This window comes from Garra rufa, chromosome 7 (genome assembly GCF_049309525.1).
Source record: "Garra rufa chromosome 7, GarRuf1.0, whole genome shotgun sequence".
Taxonomy (NCBI): Eukaryota; Metazoa; Chordata; class Actinopteri; order Cypriniformes; family Cyprinidae; genus Garra; species Garra rufa.
Genome location: NC_133367.1, coordinates 12460957 through 12481914, shown reverse-complemented (window position 1 = coordinate 12481914; position 20958 = coordinate 12460957). Strand labels below are relative to the sequence as shown.

At 37.7% G+C, this 20958-nt stretch overlaps 1 protein-coding gene across 1 annotated transcript; it reads right to left on the bottom strand.

Annotated features, from left to right (window-relative positions):
• Window positions 1-8770: 8770 nt before the first annotated feature.
• On the bottom strand, window positions 8771-11374 carry LOC141337929 (uncharacterized). The gene is made up of 2 exons (XM_073843505.1): window positions 11353-11374; window positions 8771-11270 (listed from the first exon to the last, which is right to left on the bottom strand). The coding sequence occupies exons 1-2, from the start codon at window positions 11372-11374 to the stop codon at window positions 9418-9420; spliced, it is 1875 nt and encodes a 624-aa protein (XP_073699606.1). The 3' UTR covers window positions 8771-9417.
• Window positions 11375-20958: the final 9584 nt, after the last annotated feature.

Below are 20958 nucleotides of genomic sequence, written 5' to 3'. Positions count from 1 at the left end.
TTTTTACATTCTTGTTTGGATATGAATAAATATGGTAATACATATATGACAATACATGTTTGGCTATTATTGGATGTATGTTTGCAGTTTTGCCATTTTAAAAGTAACTTTTTAAGGTTGTAACAAATATCATTGAGTATTTGGAGGAGGAGTTCCCTTATGTCCTGCAGCTTTGGGACAAAATCAAGCCTCCATTATTGTGGGAGAAATGACAGTGAAGCAAGACGGTCATTTAGAAACAGTTGATACATGCTTTTAATTACTATACATTTTAGCCGTTGCATATCCCAAGCCTGCTGTCTTTACAGCACTCAATACTTCAGCTCCATCAACTTAATGTCACCAATTTACAAAGTACAATTGCATTGACAAACAAGAAACATAAACCGAAGTAACCTACTGCAATAAGTAAGTAATAACACAATTGCAACCAATAACTTATATATAGCAACTTTTAATTTTAATGGAAATTTTAATGGAAATAAAGCATTTTCAATAGATTTGTACACGGTACATCATTATTCACATACTACCAGAATGGTTAAAGCAACATTTTTACATTTACAGTTTTACATCAACCCACCACTGGGTTATCTGTTAGGTCATTTTTACAGTTTTTCTCAATTGCTAAGAGACATTTCTTGAAAGCTCTCCTTTTCTCTAAACTGTGAACACAAAACCCAATTTTCAAGCTACATTCACAAAATCTCGACTCTTCTTGAAAAACCAAACTTTCACCTCAAAACAGTTCAATCTGTGCTCAAAACTGAACTATGTTGTCAAGTCGTGCCCCGAGTCAATCAAAATTAAAAACACTACTGAACAGCCATTAAACACTACGTAGAAAAATAGAAAACACAATGCTCAGGACAATGAAGCTGGAGAAATAAATGTTTATTGTTCACTGTAGGCCAAATGCATGTTGCAAAACAAAGAAAACCTGTGCATTTAGCACTTGTACAAAAAGACAAAACAGAAATCTTGTGCATTTACACGTAGCACTTGTAAAAACAAACAGAAATCTTATGCGTTTGCCACTTGTGAACAGTAAGCCCATGTAAAAATAAAGTACAAAAATATACAAATAGCAATACTCAGCCTCAGCATCATGTCTCCGTACTGGGTCAGGCCACAGGACTTCATCCACATCACAGGCCACATTTTGTCTGGCCAGGCAACAACATAGATGGGAAGAGTTCGTGTGAGAGGAGGTCGAGGTGGTCGAGGTGGTCAGCGAAGAAAAAGAACAGTAATATCTGATGAAATCAGAGCTACTGTGATTGACCATGTTCTTGTCCATGGTATGAGCATGAGGGAGGCTGGACAAAGGGTACAACCAAACATCAGTAGATTCACTGTGTCCACCATAATCCGAAGATTTAGAGAAGAGAATAGGTAATTACCATTTTTTGTGTTTCAGTGACAAGACGTGGCATACTATCCATTGTTAGTTCTCTTTATGATCCCTTAGGCTTTGTGGCCCCAGTCATCCTTCCCACCAAGCTAATTCTGCAGCAGCTATGCAAACAGAAGTTAGGATGGGATGAGATCATTCCACTGCACATGAGCCAATCATGGCAGAGATGGCTGGATGATTTGATTCTGTTGAACACTTATATTGTGACGAATCTCATTTTGCGGCATGTACACAAAAAGGTTGGTCACAGAGGAAGGAATCACATGTTGTCTACCCTACGCCGGCAATACTGGATACCACATGCAGAAAGATCATCAAAGAGTGTATAGTTTGCAAGCGACTATTTCGAAGGCCAGGTGAGCAAAAAATGTCCGACCTTCCTGTCACAGAATCTCAGACGACCTTCCTCCTTTCACCTATACTGGAGCGGACTACTTTGGGCCAATCGAAGTTAAAAGAGGGCGGAACAGGTATGGTGTCATTTTACCTGTTTAACATGTAGAGCAGTCCATCTAGAGGTGAGCCATACTCTTGACCAGTGTTGGGCAGTAGCGTCGCTACAAGTAGTGACGCTACTAGCTTAACTACATTTCTCAGTAGCGTGGTGGTAGCGTCGCTGTTTTCTGAATCAAATAGCTTTTCAGTAGCTAAGCTATTATTTTGATCAAGTAACGCGGTAGCGTCAACAAAAGCTACAAGCTATATATTGTTCTATATTTTAAGCTCAAATCGGAAATATAACTGCTACGGATCACTGATCCTGGGTCAGTAAGCAACGCCACCACCACTAAACCTCGTGATGCCATTGGCTCGTTAAACTGTCAGTCAAACCGTATTATTCCTCCCGCCTCTCTCGTCAATGAAGTGCGGCACGCAGTTTGAAGCATGTCAGCGTGTTTGCAGACTTGAGGTAAATAAAGAAGTGTTGATTGAAAGTACATGTTTTCTGTATTTATAACACAGCACTGTATTTATAAAGGCTAATGTTTTTTTTTTTGCATTCGAAGAGATGAGAAAAGTGTGTCTTAGTCTAACACTTGTTGTCGATATTTTAGCTAAATGTCAGAAAAAAACTGAGCGCCCACATAGCAACAGAAAACTATAATCTGCAATGCAAAACGTAGTATTAGAACTAGTGATGGGCGCCTTGATTTTAGTATTTGAAGCAGGCTAGTGCTCTGGGAAGATCTCAAACTCAGAAGTACGAGATGGGCAGAGAGTGGGTGTCAAATTCATGGCGAAAGGCAAAATATTTCGGTTCGTTAGTAAAAACAAACAAACAAAAAACGACCAGGTTCCATAGCAAAATAAGAATGAAACCGTGTTCTAGTCTAAACGAATTATAATAATCTTTGCTAATATTCCGAATACTTCAAACTGCTTTGGATTTTGCAGTAGCAAATTATGCCTTTACTATGACCAACATGACAGAATATGATATTCAGCTGTTTGGTCGCGCTGGTGTTTTACGTGTCTTACGCGCACACTATGTTCATTTGAAAAATAAAACACAGTCACCCAAAAGCTACACTAGTCAATTTAAATAGTGTGTATTACATGCAGTTCAGCATGACCACCGGTCCCCTGGCACATTTTTGCTCATCATGATATTTTCCGTCGACGTGCATGAAGTAGCCTACAAAGCTTACCCAATGCATAATAATTTTGCTTCAAATACATTGCAGATATGGATCATTTGTATTTGTGGCAAGAGAGGTAGTCTACATCAGCCCAACTTTACTTTCACATTTAATTTGTTTTGGATTGTTTAGGCAAATTTATTTATTTATTTATTTCATCATTGTTCTGTTCTTAATAAGATTAAAGTTAAAGGATTTGTTGTGGAGTGAGGGAAATAATGTCATAACATTACGATGTAGGCCTGTTTATTTCAGAATATAATAAAATGTGACTTATAGGCCTAGCCGCTGTGACCTGTCGGTTTAATTTTTCCTCTCAAAGACTTACAATTTACGTTAATGCGTTTTACCTTCTGCAAACGAAAATAGCCGCTTGATTCGGTTGTATATTCTTACTGTCAGTTAACAAATTTACAATAGAATTTAGCTTTGCTTTCCAGATAGTAACAGGGTCTGGGCCAAATCTGGCTTACATTCCACACTTGTCTTTTATTCACAGTCTTGACTGCAAAAGTTTGTGATTTGTTTTTATTTTTGTATTTGTTATGTACTATAGATTCTGACAATTAAAAAAATCAGGCTCCTGTATTCATGAAATCAATCACTATCTTTGTTCAAACACGGCAGTAAATTAAAGTGCTGTTTTTGTGCGGTCTGTCATATTTTAATAGCTATATACAACAAATCTACAGCGCTTCCATTAGGCTATTTTTTACGAAGCTGTCAACACTGTAAACTCTGACGACATGCAATCAGTTGACGAACACCCATTCATATATAGACTATGTTATTCAATAATATGTATAAAATTATTTTATTTACAAATTTTGTGTTTTCCCTGTTTTATTCTTTTAATATTGTGAAACTGGTGCCATTGCTTTTTTGTTTTTATTTTTTTCAAGAAAGAATTCAACCCCCCAGAATATGAGATAAATCCAGGCCTGTACATGATACAGATTTTTGTTGCCAAATTGGTTTGGAAGAGTGGTTGAATAAACAATTAAACTGAACTTGTATGCCTGTATGACTGACAATTTAATTGATCACTGAGAGAGCACTGACTTTGTATGATGTTGGTTCAATAGAAAAATGAAATTTTTAAAAATAGCTTAGATGTAGTGAACTACTTTTGCCATGATGCTGTAGCTTAGCTTGCTACATTACCCAAGGCTGTAGCTTTAGTGTAGTTAAGCTTCATTTAATGAAGAGTAACTGTTAGCTTAGCTCACTACATTTTCCAAGTAGCTTGCCCATCACTGCTCTTGACACTAATTCTTGCATAAATCCAATTTGAAGATTCATATGTTGCAGAGGGCAAGTCAAAGAATTCAGGTCGGAGAAATAGAACTAACTTTGTTAGTAGTAACCGTGAATTAAATCAAGCTTCAAAAGAACTGAATCAAAATAAAATCTAAAGCTCTCTTGCACAGGAAGGAATAAAGTGGACTTTTAACCTGCCTCATGGAGCACATCAAGGTGGAGTCTGGGAATGTTTGGTGCAGGAGGTCAAAAGAGTGCTCTGTTCAGTGGTAAGACAGCACGTATTGGATGAGGAATCTTTGCTTACCGTGTTCTGTGAGGTGGAGGCAATATTAAAGGATCATCAAATTAAACCATCTTCAGATGACCCAAATGATCTTGAAGCACTTACCCCAAACCACATTCTTCAACTAAGATCCAATCCAGTTTTACCTCCAGGACTATTCAAAAAAGGAGGATCTCTATATTCGTAGACGTTGGAGGCAGGTCCAATACATGGTGGACCTGTTTTAGAAAAGATGGACAAGGGAGTATCTTGTCTTAATGCAGAAGCAACAAAAGTGGAGTAAAACATGTCAAAACTTGAAGGTTGGGGATTTAGTGCTTGCAATGGACGAAAATACTTCCAGAAGTTTGTGGCCTTTTGTCATGATCGGGGCTGGGGGTTTTCTTTGTTTATTTTGTGTTCGAGTTCTTAGTTTGTGCCGTGTTGGCCTTTTTGTTTGTTTATTTTGTTATATTATCATTAAATCATTCTCACCTGCATTTGGACCCAGACCTCCTTGTTTGAACCGTGACACCTTTGGGACGTGTAACAAAAGAAATGTCAGGCTCCACAGGATTCGTACGAAGTGTGTGCATTAAGACATGTACAAGTGAACTGGAACGTCCAGTTAACAAGCTAAGCCTACTGATAGAAGTTTAACTCTGATTCTACTGAGTAGAAAACTTTAGTTTTAACTTTCACACTACTGACAATGCACCCCACCTGCTCAAAACTTACACTGTTCTGCTGAAGAATGCACATACAACTTTCTACAGTACTTTTAAACCAAAGGAAAACCATATGGACATTATAATAATGAAATAACTTTTGGAACAAAATAATGAAACTGTAATGAACTCTATGTGCTATATGTACTGGCTGTGGTTATGAGCTGTAAATAAGGTACATTAATTATGAATGTTTGATCATGGCTACTTCAGATATGTTATGGTAATTGACTGGAAAACAACAATTAGGGGCCAGCATATTGTAGCCATTTGTTGCCAATATGTTTAAATATTATATTATATTGTTTGAGTTTTCTGTTCATTGCTAAAGAGAATTGTAAACGTCATAAAGGGTGTGGGAATTGGACGGCAAGATTCCGGAAGATAGGGGGACAGGTCAGACATAATTTTTGACCACTTCATACATTAATTATTTTGTTTAGAACAAATTTAGTTTTGTATCATTTATATCTTGACCTTAAAGGTGCCATAGAATGCATTTGTACAATATTTTAAATTGTTCTCTGATATCTACACAGAAGGTATATGGCTTGCGTAAGGGCAAAAATTCTCCAGAAACGGTTTTACAGGTCCATTTACAACCCTAGGATTTGTCCCTAGAATGAAATGGTCTGTTATTACCTTATTTGGAAGGTTCGCGAATAATAATGATGAGCTCTGCTCTGATTGGCTGTCTCACAGAGCGGATCACTCTCACACACCAGTAAGGAAACACATGGAGGAAAATATATATTTAATCATGGAGCTCAAGCCACTATTAATATGCGTGGCATTGAAACTGACGTTTTGAATGCACAGTAACTTTTTAGTTTCACTTTTGAGATCGGCGATCACACATGCTCTGTGTAACGTTATACTACAGCGGGAGTACTTACCACATTTGACAAGTTTAGATACTGTCATCAGTGATGTTTATGTGGTAAGTGAAATTTTATGTACTGCAATGTAACAGGCTAGCACTAACAAGAAGCTAACTAACCATGTCCCTTTAGTGTCTCGCCTTCTTTTATTAGATCGCTTTATTTGTTTTCCTTGCCTTTCTGTACAGACACTGACGCATCCCTGCGCTTAACATCCCCTGCACAACCAGGAACATAACATTTATTCCCGTAATCTGCCATTTTCGCTATTGTCCTGGCTTTGTTTTTTCATAATAGCCTATCTGCAGAACGTCTGATGATTGGACTATGCAAATGTTGGGGGCGTAACTATTAACGATCACGACTATTGCTTAATAGTCGGTGTTATGTTGGAATTGACCTATTCTTCAGTGGTCTTTTGCAAACACCAGATTTATAGAAGGAGGAAACTATGGTGTTTAAGACTCACGGTCTGTCATGTCCATGTACTGAACTGTTATTATTTAACTATGCCAAGGTAAATACAGTTTTCCATTCTTATGGTACCTTTAATCTATGTTTTGTTGAGCATTATCAAAGGCAAATAAAACAAAGAAGCCAAATTTGTATTCTGATGTCTGAATAAAGTATCAACATCAAACCCACTAGCATGCTTCTGCTGCCTAAACAAAAGGCTGAGACATATATATTTCATAAATCATTTTTACACACTCAAACCTCTATAACTTATTTGGTACTTTTTTTAACTTCAACAATAGTAACAATACATTTTCTTTAAAATGAGACCATGGGTTTTTAACACAGTCCTCTGCTTCTCCCACAGTGAAAGGAGAACTACAAAACAACAGCACATAGTCTATCAAGTCCCTCAAACTACAGTTAAATTCCCCTCCAGGTAACCATGATTTTGTTGGCTCACTGAGTCCATAACGGAGAATGTCTCTTAATATGATTTCATCATATGGCACTTGAAGGGACAACTCACAGAACTGATGAACGTAAGAGTCTCATTGCTGAAGACATAGTAGCTGGTCAACTGGGTCCATGGCTAACCTGGAAAGACACAAAGCCGATGGATCCAAGTATTCTGTAACGTAGGAAGCATGACAACAGAGTTGGATCCATGTGCAGGCTATTTAAAAACGCAGCCAGACAGGCAGGGTCAATCACCAGCAAAACAACAATATTCAGGGTGAGACAAAAGAGTAATCCATATAACATGTCATAGTCAGGGCAGGCAGTAAACGATCATGAAAAAAACAGGTTAATAGTCCAAGATACATGGGAAAGCAGGGGGAACAACGGATGGCTAGGAATAAAGATGCAAACATACTAACAATACTCAGCAATGTGTGGGTGAGAATGTTCTACTTAAACGGTTCTCCTGATTGGAAACAGGTGGAGTTTAAATATTAGTTCCTAGGCAGGGGTTATGGGAAATGAAATTTGTGGCAATGGTATAGGATAGAGTGTCCTCTAGGGGAGCTTATTGGGTATTCCAAGGGTGTTGCCAAGTCTGTGGTTTTCCCACAGAATTGGGCTACTTAAACTCTGTTGCAGCGGGTTGTTTTTCACGTCCGCAGATTTAGGGTGTACTCACACTAGGCACGGTTGCCCTGAACCGGGCCCGAGTACGATTGTCCCCCCTCCCCACTCCCCCTCTGGCCTGCACTCACATAGGGTTTCAGCATTCGTGCTGGAACACGCTTATGTCTTTATGTTGCGATGGTGTCAGGATAAACAGGAAGAGCAACGCTCAAGCTGAACGCAAAATAGCTTACTTTGTGGATAATTATTTTAAATCGTTTGGTCCTCGGTGGTCCACAGCCCTCTCATAGCGTATAGTTAAACAGGTCTATCGCCTTTGTGGCACGACAATTTTCACGCAATCGTGCTGCTTGTATGAGGAGGTTTTCAATTACCAGCTGAAGTGCAGCAATGACTTTGCAGCTTTGATTACGGACTACAAAAACGACGATTACCTCGCAAAAGCGTGACATCACGCGTCCTGTTCCATGCTTCAGCACGGTTAGCGCTCACACTGCATGCGAACCGCGCCCGAGTCCAACTGAACCGTGCTCTGGCCCACCTCTTCCAAGCGGGCCAGGGACGGCTAAACGAGCCGCGCCCGGTTCGGAGCACTCACACTAGTCAAACGAACCGCGCTTTGGTGGTCAAACGAAACGCACTCGGGCACAGTTCAAACTGCCTAGTGGGAGTACACCCTTAAGCGACCCCAATAACGTGATATTTGGCCTCTGGAATTTAACAGGGGAACCCAACCTAAAAATGCATATTTTACCCCCTATTAGGGATGTGCATCTTCATAACTGAGTCCAATGAGATATCTCGATGCATTCAAGATACACATAGAGAAGCTACGATGCGACGTGCCCCATTCGGTTGTTAAGTCTGACGTCACGTGTCACTGCTTCCGTGTCCAAACGCTCTATCAGATGCCACGAGAAAACAACAAACGGTGCTAATATACACATACAATGTGATATAATACTACCAAAAAATCCTCCACTTTAACTCCATACCAAAACCCCAGATTGCCAGCAAATGAAAATATAAATATAAAAATATAAAAACTGTAAGCACGGTGACTGTCGTGTACACAGTAGGTTTGAAAACGTTTACCATAAATGTTTAATATGAATAAACAGTGCTCATAAACGCCAGTTGAGATAGTATTCTCAAGGGAAAGAAGTTGAGGCTTGGACCCAGAAACAGAATTCGTTGGACACGCATTACTTAACAAGCGGATTAATATGTAGATCATTAAAAACACTTTTGAGCCTGTGCTCGTGCTTTACTTTCAGTTTCGATTCACAATCGTATACTGTGTTTACTACTGAGCGGCGGTACTTATGCCACATTTTGCAAGATTAGGAGTTTGTCAGTGGTGCTCAGGATCTGCAAATCAATCGGCAACGATCTATCAGTCATCTCTCCTTACTGTTTATGTGGTTAGTGAAATTGAATGTGCTGTCAAAAACAGGCTACGCTAGCAAGCGGCTAACCTTGTCCCTTTAGTGGCTCCGTAGAACATGTTATTCTTTTCCAAATACAAACTTGCTTTTTTAAGAAAAAAATCGAATTGTTTGGTAAAAACTCACAATTACCTTCCATAGAGAGAAAGAGAAATACAGAAATACCCTTCACATGTAATACAAAAGACCAGTTAATTGTCAGTTATTCAGATCAACAATGTTGAATTGTTTCACATGACATGACATGACTGACTATCTCCTAGCTCCTTTTTCTTTTCATTTAGTTCTTCAAGTCTCTCTATGAGATCCTGAACTTGCTGATCTACTCTCTCTCTGAAATCATTCAGTTCTTCTCTTTGTTTTCTGGCTTCATCTTCATGTTTTTTCTTCATCTTCTCTATTTCATCTTTACGTTTCTGTTTCATTTCCTCACACTCTCTTTCTTCTCTGTCTATTCTTTGTCTCTCCACTCCTTCTGTTCTCCTGATCTCATCCAGCTCTTGTTTCAGATCTTCCATCATTTTCAACCATCTCTTTCTCTTCTCCATTCGTTTCTCTTCATCCTCTTGCTTTCTTCTTCTCCACTCCTCTTTTCTCTCTCTCTCCAGCTGATCATAATGTATTTTCATTTCATTTATCTTTTCTTCATTTTCTCTCGTCTTCTGTTCTCTCTCTCTCTTCTGTTTCTCTCTCTCCTCCTCCGTCATCTGTTGTTCTTCTTCCCTTTCTCTTTCATATGTCTTTCTCTTGTTCTCCAGTTCTTCTTGTTTTCCTCTTAGCTGTTCTTCATGTTTCTCTTTTCTCTCCCTTTCCTCTTCCTCTCGTTCTCTCATCTGTCGTTTCTTCTCTTCCTCCCATTCTCTCTGCTGTCGTTTAAATTCCTCTTGAGTCTCTTTGTCATTTTCAGCCTCTTTTATTTTTCTCTTCCATTCTTCTCTCTTTTTCTCTTCTTGTTTCTTCCTCATTTGTTCCTTTAAATAATTTTTTTCTATTTCCTCTTCCTGTTTTTTTCTTAATTCTGCCATGATGTGTTCATGATAATTTTTCATTGTTTCTTGATCTTGTTTATATGCTTCTTCTCTCTTTTTAATATTTTCTTCTATTTCTTTTAGCTGTTTTTCATACTGTATTCTCTGATCTTCAATCTCTCTCTTCTTCTCCTCTATTATCTGATCATATTCAGCTCTTTGTTGTTTCTCCTCTTCTGATCGTTTCTGATCCTCTGTCTCTCGTTTCTTCTGCTCTGATTTTTCTTTCTCCTCAAACTCTCTCCTGAGTGTTTCCTCTTGTTCTCTAAACTTGTTTTTCAGTTTCTCTCCTTCCTCATCTATCTTTTGTTTCTTCTTCTCCAGTCTCTTTCTCATGCTGTTGATTACAGTGTCATATTTTGCTTGTAATTCTTTAATTTGAGTGAGATTTTGTCTTTCATTCTCTTCTATCATGTCCATTCTCTGTTCAATGGGGATTGCTGCCTCCTTAAAAAGCTCATTAGTGAAATATCTGCTCTGATTAGATTGATTCATCTCGTCTATCATATTGAACAGCTGAGTAACTTGTGTTTGATATCGTGTTTCTGTGTTGTTAAAAGTCAGGAATCTGTTTCCACAGTCACTGATCAGTTTCTTGAGTTCATCACATCTCTCTACATATTGTTCTATTGTTTGTCCTTTCAGTTCATCTCCTCTAGTGAATAGAACAATGCAGAAATCGGCTGCTTTTGAACCAAAGATCTTCGTTATGGTGTCTAAGGTGTCCTCTTTGGTGATTTTTCCCACACTCAGCACAATGATGATTGCATGTGGTCCAGGTGCCGACAGTGAAATACAGTTCATTATTTCTTCCTGTATTTGTTCAGTTGTTAGTGTCGGGTCAAAGAGTCCTGGAGTATCAATAACAGCTACTGATTTACCATCAACTTCACCAACTCCCTTCTGACAAACAGTGGTCACCAAACGTGAACTGTCTTCACTGTGAAACTCATAGTTTCCAAAAATAGTGTTTCCTGTGGCAGACTTTCCACTTCCTGTCCTTCCAAACAGCAAGATTCTCAAACATCCTGAATCTGATAAGGAATCTTCATCACCTGAAAATGACAAATAATGGAGTTAACAGATTAGCAATAATTGATTAAATTTGACACTGAGCATCAAGTGTTCAACTCAAACCTGATATAAAACTCCCATTCATTATACAGCATTTACAATATACTTTTTTGTTAATATTTACCAAGATGGCTCATAATTATGATCTTAAATATACACTAGTACTAGCAAAAAAAAAAAATAAAAAAAATACACTTGTAATTTGCAGAGATAAACATTTCAAACATAATGTGAAGACAAGTCTTTTATTCATGTCAAATGTAAATTGTGCAGGTAACTATAATCTGTTAATATGCATTTCTCAACCTTTTTTTGGCCAGAGCCCCCATTCATTATCCGGGTCTCTTGCTTTCCCCCAAAAAAGGGATAAATGTCTTCCCTGTAAAGGAGTTGAATTATTCTTTTGAATGATTATAATCAGTTACTAATCATTATTTATTGTTCCATCAATTCAATGACATAATTTGAATCTTAAATCTGAATTTAATGACTTGACAACATCCGTGGACATTTACTTAAAGAACTGCAAAACAATTGAGTCATGTAATTCATTATATTTTCATATAATTTTTTTCTCTACAGGTACAGCATGTACCGAAGAGTCCCCGATTGTACCTGTTCTGAAACCTAGCTGCCCCAAAACTTTAAATGACTTCAGACCGGTTGCTTTTACATATGATTTCATGAAAATCATTGAAAGACTGGTAAGATTATGGAAAATCATACACTAGAAGATTCAGTTCTGAACTTGTTCACAGCAACCTAATTTACTTAAGGGTATCAATAAAAGTAACCTGAACTTGAAACAGAACCTGAATCAAATTTGACCAATAAGTGGCTGTCAGTATTGTGGTCTGTTTTGTAGTGTTTTCCTAGTGTTTTCCCCCCTGTGTTCCCATTGATTTGGTTTGTTCCTTTGTCTCCGCCTTTGGTTCAGTGTTTATTTGATTTAGCCTTGCCCTTATTTTGATTTCCCCCTCGTTATCCTAGATTGTGTACACCTGTCTTGTTTATTGACCACTCCGCTTTGAGTATGTTTAAATAGTCCATTGTTCCCATTTCCCATTGTCTGGTATTAATGTCTCTACGTCCCTGGATTTCTGTTCTTTGTTTATTTAATAAATCCATGTTATTTTGTGTACTCCTGTCTTTGTGTCTCTCTGGATCCTCGCCCCTGCAAGTGTGTGACAGTGGCGCTGGTACCAAATTGATGGTGGTGCAGTCAGGGTGAGGTGACAATGGCATACACAAAGTTTGGTGTCATTATGTCAAAGCTTTGCAGAAATATAGCCTTAGACACAGTCTGGCATCATGCCATCAAATTCGTTGATACAGTAAATTAATGAAGCACGATTTCTAGGCAGAAAAATTTAATATATATTAATAAGTGTGTGTGTGTGTGTGTGTATAACCCTGGACGACAAAACCAGTCATAAGGGTAAATTTTCTGAAATTGAGATTTGTACATCAACTGAAAGCCGAATAAATAAGCTTTCCATTGATGTGTGGTTTGTTAGGATATTTGGGTGGGATACAACTATTTGAAAATCTGGAATCTGAGGGTGCCAAAAATACAAATATGTAAAGCCTAGTTCAGACTGCATGATTTTAGCCCCGATTTTGACTCGCCGACAGGTTTTGAGAAATCGCCGACAAATGCCCGAAATCACAGGCAAATCGGTGCTCGTTCACGTGAGTGACAATCACACAGTGTGAACTATCAAAGACGCGATCTGAGAGAATCGCCGACGTGTCGCCGACACCCGTGAGATATTTGGCATGCTAAATATCTGGACCTGTCGGCGATTCAAAATCATGCCGTGTGAAAGGTGATCTGACTGAAAATCACATCGGCGATTACCTACAGCCAATGAGACAGCAACATCCAGGCCAGCGGGAAGTTAGGGGAGGAGTTACGAAGGTATAGACCACAGTATCAACAAGAATAGCTTCGGCTTCTTTTCTTTTCGCTGCAAATGAGTGCACATGCTATTTGTATGACAAGCTTCTGTTTTATAATAATACCAGTCTCATGTGAGAACTTGCACATCCTGACCTCGCGTTGTTTCCATGTCACTTCTCGCGTGTGATTGGTTGTGAGACGTAGTTTGCTGACCTGGACAAAGTTGTCGGCGATTCTTCCTATTGTAAAGTCATGCAGTGTGAAACACCCTGTCGCCGATCCATTGTGCAGTGTGAACACAGCAGCGACAGAATGCTACCCCAGATAGTCATGCAGTGTGAAAACATCTGTGACGCGATTGCTTTGAAAATCGTGCAGTCTGAACTCGGCTTAACTCTGACAAATATTGTAACAGCTGACGACTTTGCCACGTTCTTCAATAACTAAAACAAAACCATCAGCATACAATTTTCCATACCACAATCTACCAAGCACATGTTACCTGCAAACATACACTCGTTCACATTCTTTTCTTCACTCTCTGAAACAGAAGTCTATAATCTCCTTTCTAATCATCCTACTACTAGTCCACTTGATTCTCTTTCATCTCACCTCCTTCAAGCTATTTCTACTGCAGTTATACCTGCACACAGGTGTTTTACCCTCTACATTTAAACAAGCTTGTATAACCCCACTACTAAAGAAACCCACCCTTAACTACAGACCGGTTTAACCACCAGATCCTCCTGTTAACCCTTTTGGCAAAGGTTTTCTAAGGAACCGGACTCCAGTGGTTTGAGTCTTACCTCTTAGGTCCTTCAAGGTATCTTAGAGAGGTGAGGTATCGAAGACACAACATCTAGCTACTGGAGTACCTCAGGGCTCAGTTCTTGGACCTCTTCTCTGTCTATATGGCATCACTAGGTTCGGTCATTCAGACACATGGCTTTTCATATCACTGCTATGCTGATGACACTCTACCTCTCATTCCATCCTGATGATCCGACAATATCTGCTCGCATCTCAGCTTGTCTAACAAACATTTCTTGTTGGATGAAGGACCATCATCTTCAACTCAACCTTGCCAAGACAGAACTGCTTGTGATTTCAGCAAACCCATCACTTCGTCACCATCCAGTTAGGCACATCAACCATAACTCCTTTAAAACAGCCAGAAACCTTGGAGTTGTGATTGATGATCAGCTGACTTTCTCAGACCACGTTGCTGAAACTTCCCAGTCCTGCAGATTTGCTTTATTCAACATCAGGAAGATCAGGCCCTTTCTTTCTGAATATGCTTCACACCTCATTGTTCATTGCTCTTTTGGCAGGTCTTCCAGCCAGTTCTGTCAAACCTGTAATATTATTTTTAAAGGGGTCCTATTATGCTCTTTTACAAAGTCTTTATTTTGTTTTGTGCCAGCCTGGTTTTTGCCATCCAGGCTGGCACAAATGGTTTGATTAGTTCTGGGTTTGATGAAGGCACATGGACATTCTCCCGTTTCAGCACTCTCCCCTGTCCAAATCCATTTCCGGGTTACTTCATACACATACACTGCACTTGTTGTGTCATTTTGTTTCTGTGATAATTATAACAGATGTTACCTCTGTGTATGTTAAATGTTATACTTACCTATGATGAAGCTTATGGTTCAGAAAGAGGTGGGGTTTGGCCTATATATGCCAAAGACAAACCCAAAGACATTACTTGTTTACCAAGTCGACACAAGAGTGCTTCTGCAGTGCCTCAAGCAAACCCATAACCCCTTTGTACACTGTAACTACCTGTTTATTGCCAGTATATATTGTTGGTGGATTATTTTCTGGTTTATTTTCTCTTTAGCAAGACAGCGCTGAAAGGTCCCAAGCACAATCCCAATTTCAGGCAGTGTCTGAGGAGGAGGCAGCCTGGAATTCTGTTGAGACGACAGAGGGAGCCATGAGTCCTCCCAGAGACTCCCCAAACTAATAATGTTATGCGTTTAATTGTTCCATCATGTTGTCGTCCTCTTGTCCTGCACCTTGCACACACTGTTCCATGGGTTGGCCAACTGGGCCAACTGAAAACATATGTATGCATTAGCTCACAATTTTACTGGCCCACACTCTACACTGATGTACAAACACACTGCAACACATGTGCCATCTGCCATCAAGACAAATGCTGGGTCCCAGTGGGGCAGGGCACCCCTGCATCCTCTCTCTGTTATCTCTGAACCTTTTAGGTGAATCACCATGGACATTGTGGCGCCGTTGGAAAAGAGCAGTGCTGGACATCGCTACATCCTGGTAGTCAGTGACTAGGCCACAAGGTATCCTGAGGCTTTCCCTCTCCATTCTATCACAACTCTCAAGATTATCCATGCCCTGGTTCATCACTTCTGCAGATTAGGCATACCCGAGGAGATACTCACAGACCAGAGAACTTCACGTCATGGCTAATGGGGCAGCTGAACAAGCAACTGGGCATCACAGCCACCTGAACAACTCCCTACCAGATGGACAGACGGACAATCTGGTGGAGAGATTTAACCAATCTCTCAAGAACATGCTGCAGAAGTTGGTTGCAGACAACTTGTGTGTATGTTAAATGTTATACTTTCCTATGAAGGGTATGGTCCAGAAAGCCTATGTAAGCCGAGGCCATACCCAAAGACATTACTTGTTTACTAAGTCAATGCAAGAGTGCTACTGCATTGCCTCAAGCAAACCCCAAACCCCTTTGTATTCTGTGGATACCCGTTTAATGCCAGTATATATATATATATATATATATATCAACGGTGAGCTGGTGAGCTTATCTTCATCACAAGCATATTTTCCTCCACCATCTGCTCCAGTTTCTCCATCAACACAGACACTTGTGTGTTCAGGTCAATAAACTGATGTCTTCCTCCAAATCTCTCAATGTTGTGTTATATCAAATAACATTTCTTTCCAAAGCTACAAAAATACTTTGTCATGTAACACAAAATAGCTTTAAATAATCTGTTCTGTAATCATTTTCATGGTCAAATTTATTTTGTTCAAACCCCACATAAGTTGTAATTGCATATGTCATGTGTAGCTTAAAGTGATTATATTCCATGATGTATTTTATCAAAAGAAATCATACAAGTTCAAAAGAAAATGTTTTATTCTCTAAAAACATTTTATACAATTTCTACCGAGATCAGAGGTATGTGGGTTGGCAAGCCATGTAATGCCAAAACTTAGAAATCAGTAATATTATTGCTGAAATCTTATTAGTAATTAATTACACTACTAGTTACTGCAAAAAGTAATATTACTGTAACTAGTTACTGCCCAACATAAATTAAAATTTAAACCTCAAAATATTGGGACTAATTTTTATTTTAATTTTTGAGTGACAACTGTTACAATGTAATATTACAACACATAAATGTTTGACATCATATCACTGGAAGTGCTTTAATGTACTTACTGTCAGGACGAACAAAGTTTGGACTATGTCTCCCTGCTGTTGCTAGAGAAAGAAATCACACAAACACAGAGAGAATGAGAGAGATTTTTTTTTTAATCTACTGTGTCAAAATGCATACTTGCAGCAATGGCGTATAGCATATATACATATTAATAAACAGCCTACTGCCACAAATCAACAAGAATAAGTAAAGAATCGCAGACTAATAACAAAACCTTAACGCAGAAGTTTAGTTTATTCCTGGTGTTTAATGGCACGAGTGAACATAAATGTAAGAGCACAGTGAAATATCGTTTAATGAACCAAACGAAGTAAACAACTGTCTTCTGTTGGCTAATACTTCATGAATGCTTTAAAAAACTCATTGAGGAAACGTGGAAACACATATATCCAATTTTACTCTTACCTGACGCCATTTAAACACAGACATCGAAATCCAAAACAAAGCACTGACAGACGAGAGCTCCTGCGCCCCGCCTACTCAGACTGAAAAAAAGTGGTATTATGTGTATTGAAATGAAACCTTCTGCGTCCATTTATTAAACTTTTTTTTTTTTTTTATCCAGAAATGAAATAAGGAAGACTCGGTTTCTTCTGTAATTGTTCTGATGAATAGAATAAGCAGATAAAAACCTCATAGATATTATTTTTTTTGAAATATATAAATGCAGTAGTAGCTCCTGGCCATTAATTTCCTGGGTCGTAGCTTGTGATTAACCTTAACCTTAGTAAATGTCGTATTCATAATTGCTTATTCAATGCAGACGCGCTACTGGCAGAAGTTTTGTGTCTTTGAGTAATTCAGCCAGAAGGAAGAGCTCTAATGGTGAATAATAGGCTCTAAGTAAAAACGCACAGAACGGTATCTTTGGAAAAGCAAAAATAAAAAAAATATATTGCACAAAAGTAAAAGAAATATATTGCATAAAAGTAAAAATATATTTCACAAAATTTTTAAACGAAAGCAAAGATTTTAGAATAGCAAACAATGGTCACAGATCGCAAAATAATAAGCGTAAAACAAAATAATGCAAAATAATGTAATAATGCATTTAAAAAGATAAGTGGCATGAATCAAAACTTTGAAGACATTTATCCCTTGTCAAGAAAATCCTAAAGGATTCCAATAGGAATCCTCTACAAGATTCCAATTAGAATTCATATCATATTTTGGAACCGTTCCTAAAGGATTTTTTGACAAGCAACATAACGTCTACGTCAGCAAACTGCAAGTGCTATTTGTTAGTAAAACAAGAACAGTGTAAAAGTGCACCTTTAGATAAAAAAAGAGTTCCCATGGCAATTAAAAGAGAAGGGCAAGTTATTAATGAAACTCGATGACAAAAACAATGTATAAAAGGGTACAATTCTCTAAATAAACTCACCTCAGAAAACTTGGGACAGAAGGGAGCGCGCGCGAGGGGTGACGTCATTACCGCGAGCTCAACAGCGGATTATCAAAATAGCGACAAAGCATCTATAAAACACAAGAAACAAGGGTAAAACTGATCTATATAGACAGTTTGTTTTTTTATATGTTTTTTTTTTTTTTGTTCTGCCCCATGTTTTGGCTGATTATGACCGATTAATACACAATATATATTTTATTGGTGGATGTATTATTTTATTAAAGAGGATGCGGCGTCAGACTTCAAAAAATGATGGATCAGAAGATGACCCACTTGCAAAAACGACTAGACTATATTAAAGAAGTTCAAACCTTAAATATAAATGAAACAGAACAAATTTACAGATTAATTGTAATGTTGTAATGGTAAGGTCTGTTCTGTTCCGGCACTAGTCACGCTCACAATTTTTGTTACAATTTAGAATATTTGATATGATTTTTGGTGTTTCTCCTCCTCTTCATTCAGTTTTTCATTGTCCTGGTTTTCTTCACTTAACTCTGAAATGAAATGAAATGAAATGTTAAATTTTCAGTAACTTGTAAACAAAAAAGAAGTAAATGTAAATGTAAAAGGAAAGGTTAAAAGTGAATCCTGATGTAACTGTGGAACCAGCCAATTGCTACACAAAATGGTCCGTGTAACGCTTCACAATTCAATTTTCAATTTTCAATAAAAAAATGGAAAAACAGAAAAATGAAACCAAACGCCCATTTTTCAATTTTTGCAGTTACATGAAGGATCGATTATTCAAATTTTCTCTTCTTTTTTTCAACTTTACTTTTGCTAAACTGTGACTTTTTAAATGATAAATGAATAAATGAATTCCAAGCGATTTATATACTTTCTTCTTTTTCTTGCGCTTTGCGCTGTGGGCTGTACCATTATTGCCGGTTGAGGGGGGGACTTAAGCCGACTACAGTACGTTTGCGGTGCGTACGCACACTCTACAGACAAGCAGAATAGACGCAGAAATCAAAGTAAATTCATTAGATTATTATTGAATTAAACAATAACATAAATTGTATTAATTAATAAATTAATTTTATAATAAATTAATAAAATGTATTGCATATACAGTAAAGCAGATGAGCCCCATTAGCTAAACGTTAGCAACGGCTATGGCTTCGTTCTTATTATATATTCGTTTATAGTTGAGGTTTATGGAGGTTAGCGTGTCTAAAATTATAAAATGACAAAGGTCTCGACACCGCTGCCGTGCGCTTAGAGCGCGCGCGCGTCCTCGTTCCAAGGAAGGACTTGTGTTCGTTCCTGTGGAATTGTTACATTCTTTTTGTGTTCACGCTATATTTGGCGTTTATATTGTTGCTTAGAGAAAGTGTTGAAAACTGCCAATAAAAACCGAATATAAGCAAGCACCACCTATAGCCCCACACAACTTTATTCAATCTTATTCTTTTCTTACTTTTTCTCAACTATGTCATAGTATAGCCTATAATAATCAGTTAAAACGTTATTATACCATCTGATGCTGCTTTCAGCCATATGATTGCGCTGCCGTGCAGTGCGGGCGCCCATATTGATGGAAACCATTTCAGTAGCCAACGTTAACAAGATGGATTAATGTGTAGCTAAATGATTATTAATAGCTCGGCAAAACTGGATTTGAACCCGTGTCGCGAGTTTGGTGTTTCACTTTCTATTGCTTAATGATGTTCCATACAAATGAATAAACAACTGATGTCTTTATATGAATGTTTCTGAAGGGAACCGACTGTCCTCAGAAACATGTCGTTGTCATTTTCATTTATTGCCTGATAAAACAGCATTAATGCTGATTTGTATACAGCCATTACTAGGGAAACCTTAATACTTCAGCGCTCTTAAAGCGCCCCCTTGTGACAGAGAATGACTTTTTCTTTTCCACATTTTTTCAGCTCTTTATGGTCAAAAAATAATTATTGCAATTATCGACCTACTTTGTTATGCAACAAACACAGAGTTGTGTGAAAGAAGTTAATGTGCCTTCTAAAAATCTAAACAAATAAGACAGTAATATTTATGTTTTAAATAAATATAATAAATGATATACTCGATTTATCCCTTGTAATGGTATAAAGGCTGAAATTCCATTGTATAAGATATTTTGTTTTGTTTTGTGTGAAGCTGTATCTGAATTATAAATCATGCCATTTTAATATTCTACCGTACATTGTCAAATCCTACTCATACTGTTCATTTTACTTCTGCGGCTCTTAAAAAGGGTCACAAATTGCCTTAAATTGATATTTAAAATATTTAAAATAATGAAATAAATTTCCTTCCTTAATATGTTTGTTTTATTTCTATACTCTGCAGTAAAGCCTGTTGTCTACAATCTTACAATACAATACATCAGGGGCCACATATAGTTTAAATAGTGACCACTCAGAGTTTAATATAATATATTTATTATTGTGTTTAACAGAGAGAAGAAAATCTTTAGATTTGACAATTTAATACACAACAATTTCTAATCAAAATGAATAGGTACAAGGAAAATATTTTTTATCTTTTAAACATTAAAATGGTCTTTTATGTTCCGTTTTTTTCTCAAAACTGCTTCACAGCATTGGCTGCTAGAGGCCACTGTAATAATACATTTATGTGACCCTGGTCCACAAAACCAGTCTTAAGTAGCACAGGAATATTTGTAGCAATAGCCAAAAATACATTGTATGGGTCAAAATTATATATTTTTCTTTTATGCCAAAAAATCATTAGGATATTAAGTAAAGATCATGTTCCATGAAGATATATTTTTTTTAAATTTCCTACCATAAATATACCATAAACTAGTAATATGTATTGCTGAGAACTTCATTTGGACAACTTTTAAGGCGATTTTCTCAATATTTAGATTGTTTTGCACCCTCAGCTTCCAGGTTTTCAAATAGTTGTATCACAGACAAACA

Bases quoted from the DNA above. Each gene is read 5' to 3' on its own strand.
- LOC141337929 (XM_073843505.1), bottom strand. From the start codon at position 11,374: ATGAATGGGAGTTTTATATCAG. The intron at 11,271-11,352 runs GTTTGAGTTGAA...TGTCATTTTCAG, and splicing joins GAATGGGAGTTTTATATCAG to GTGATGAAGATTCCTTATCA.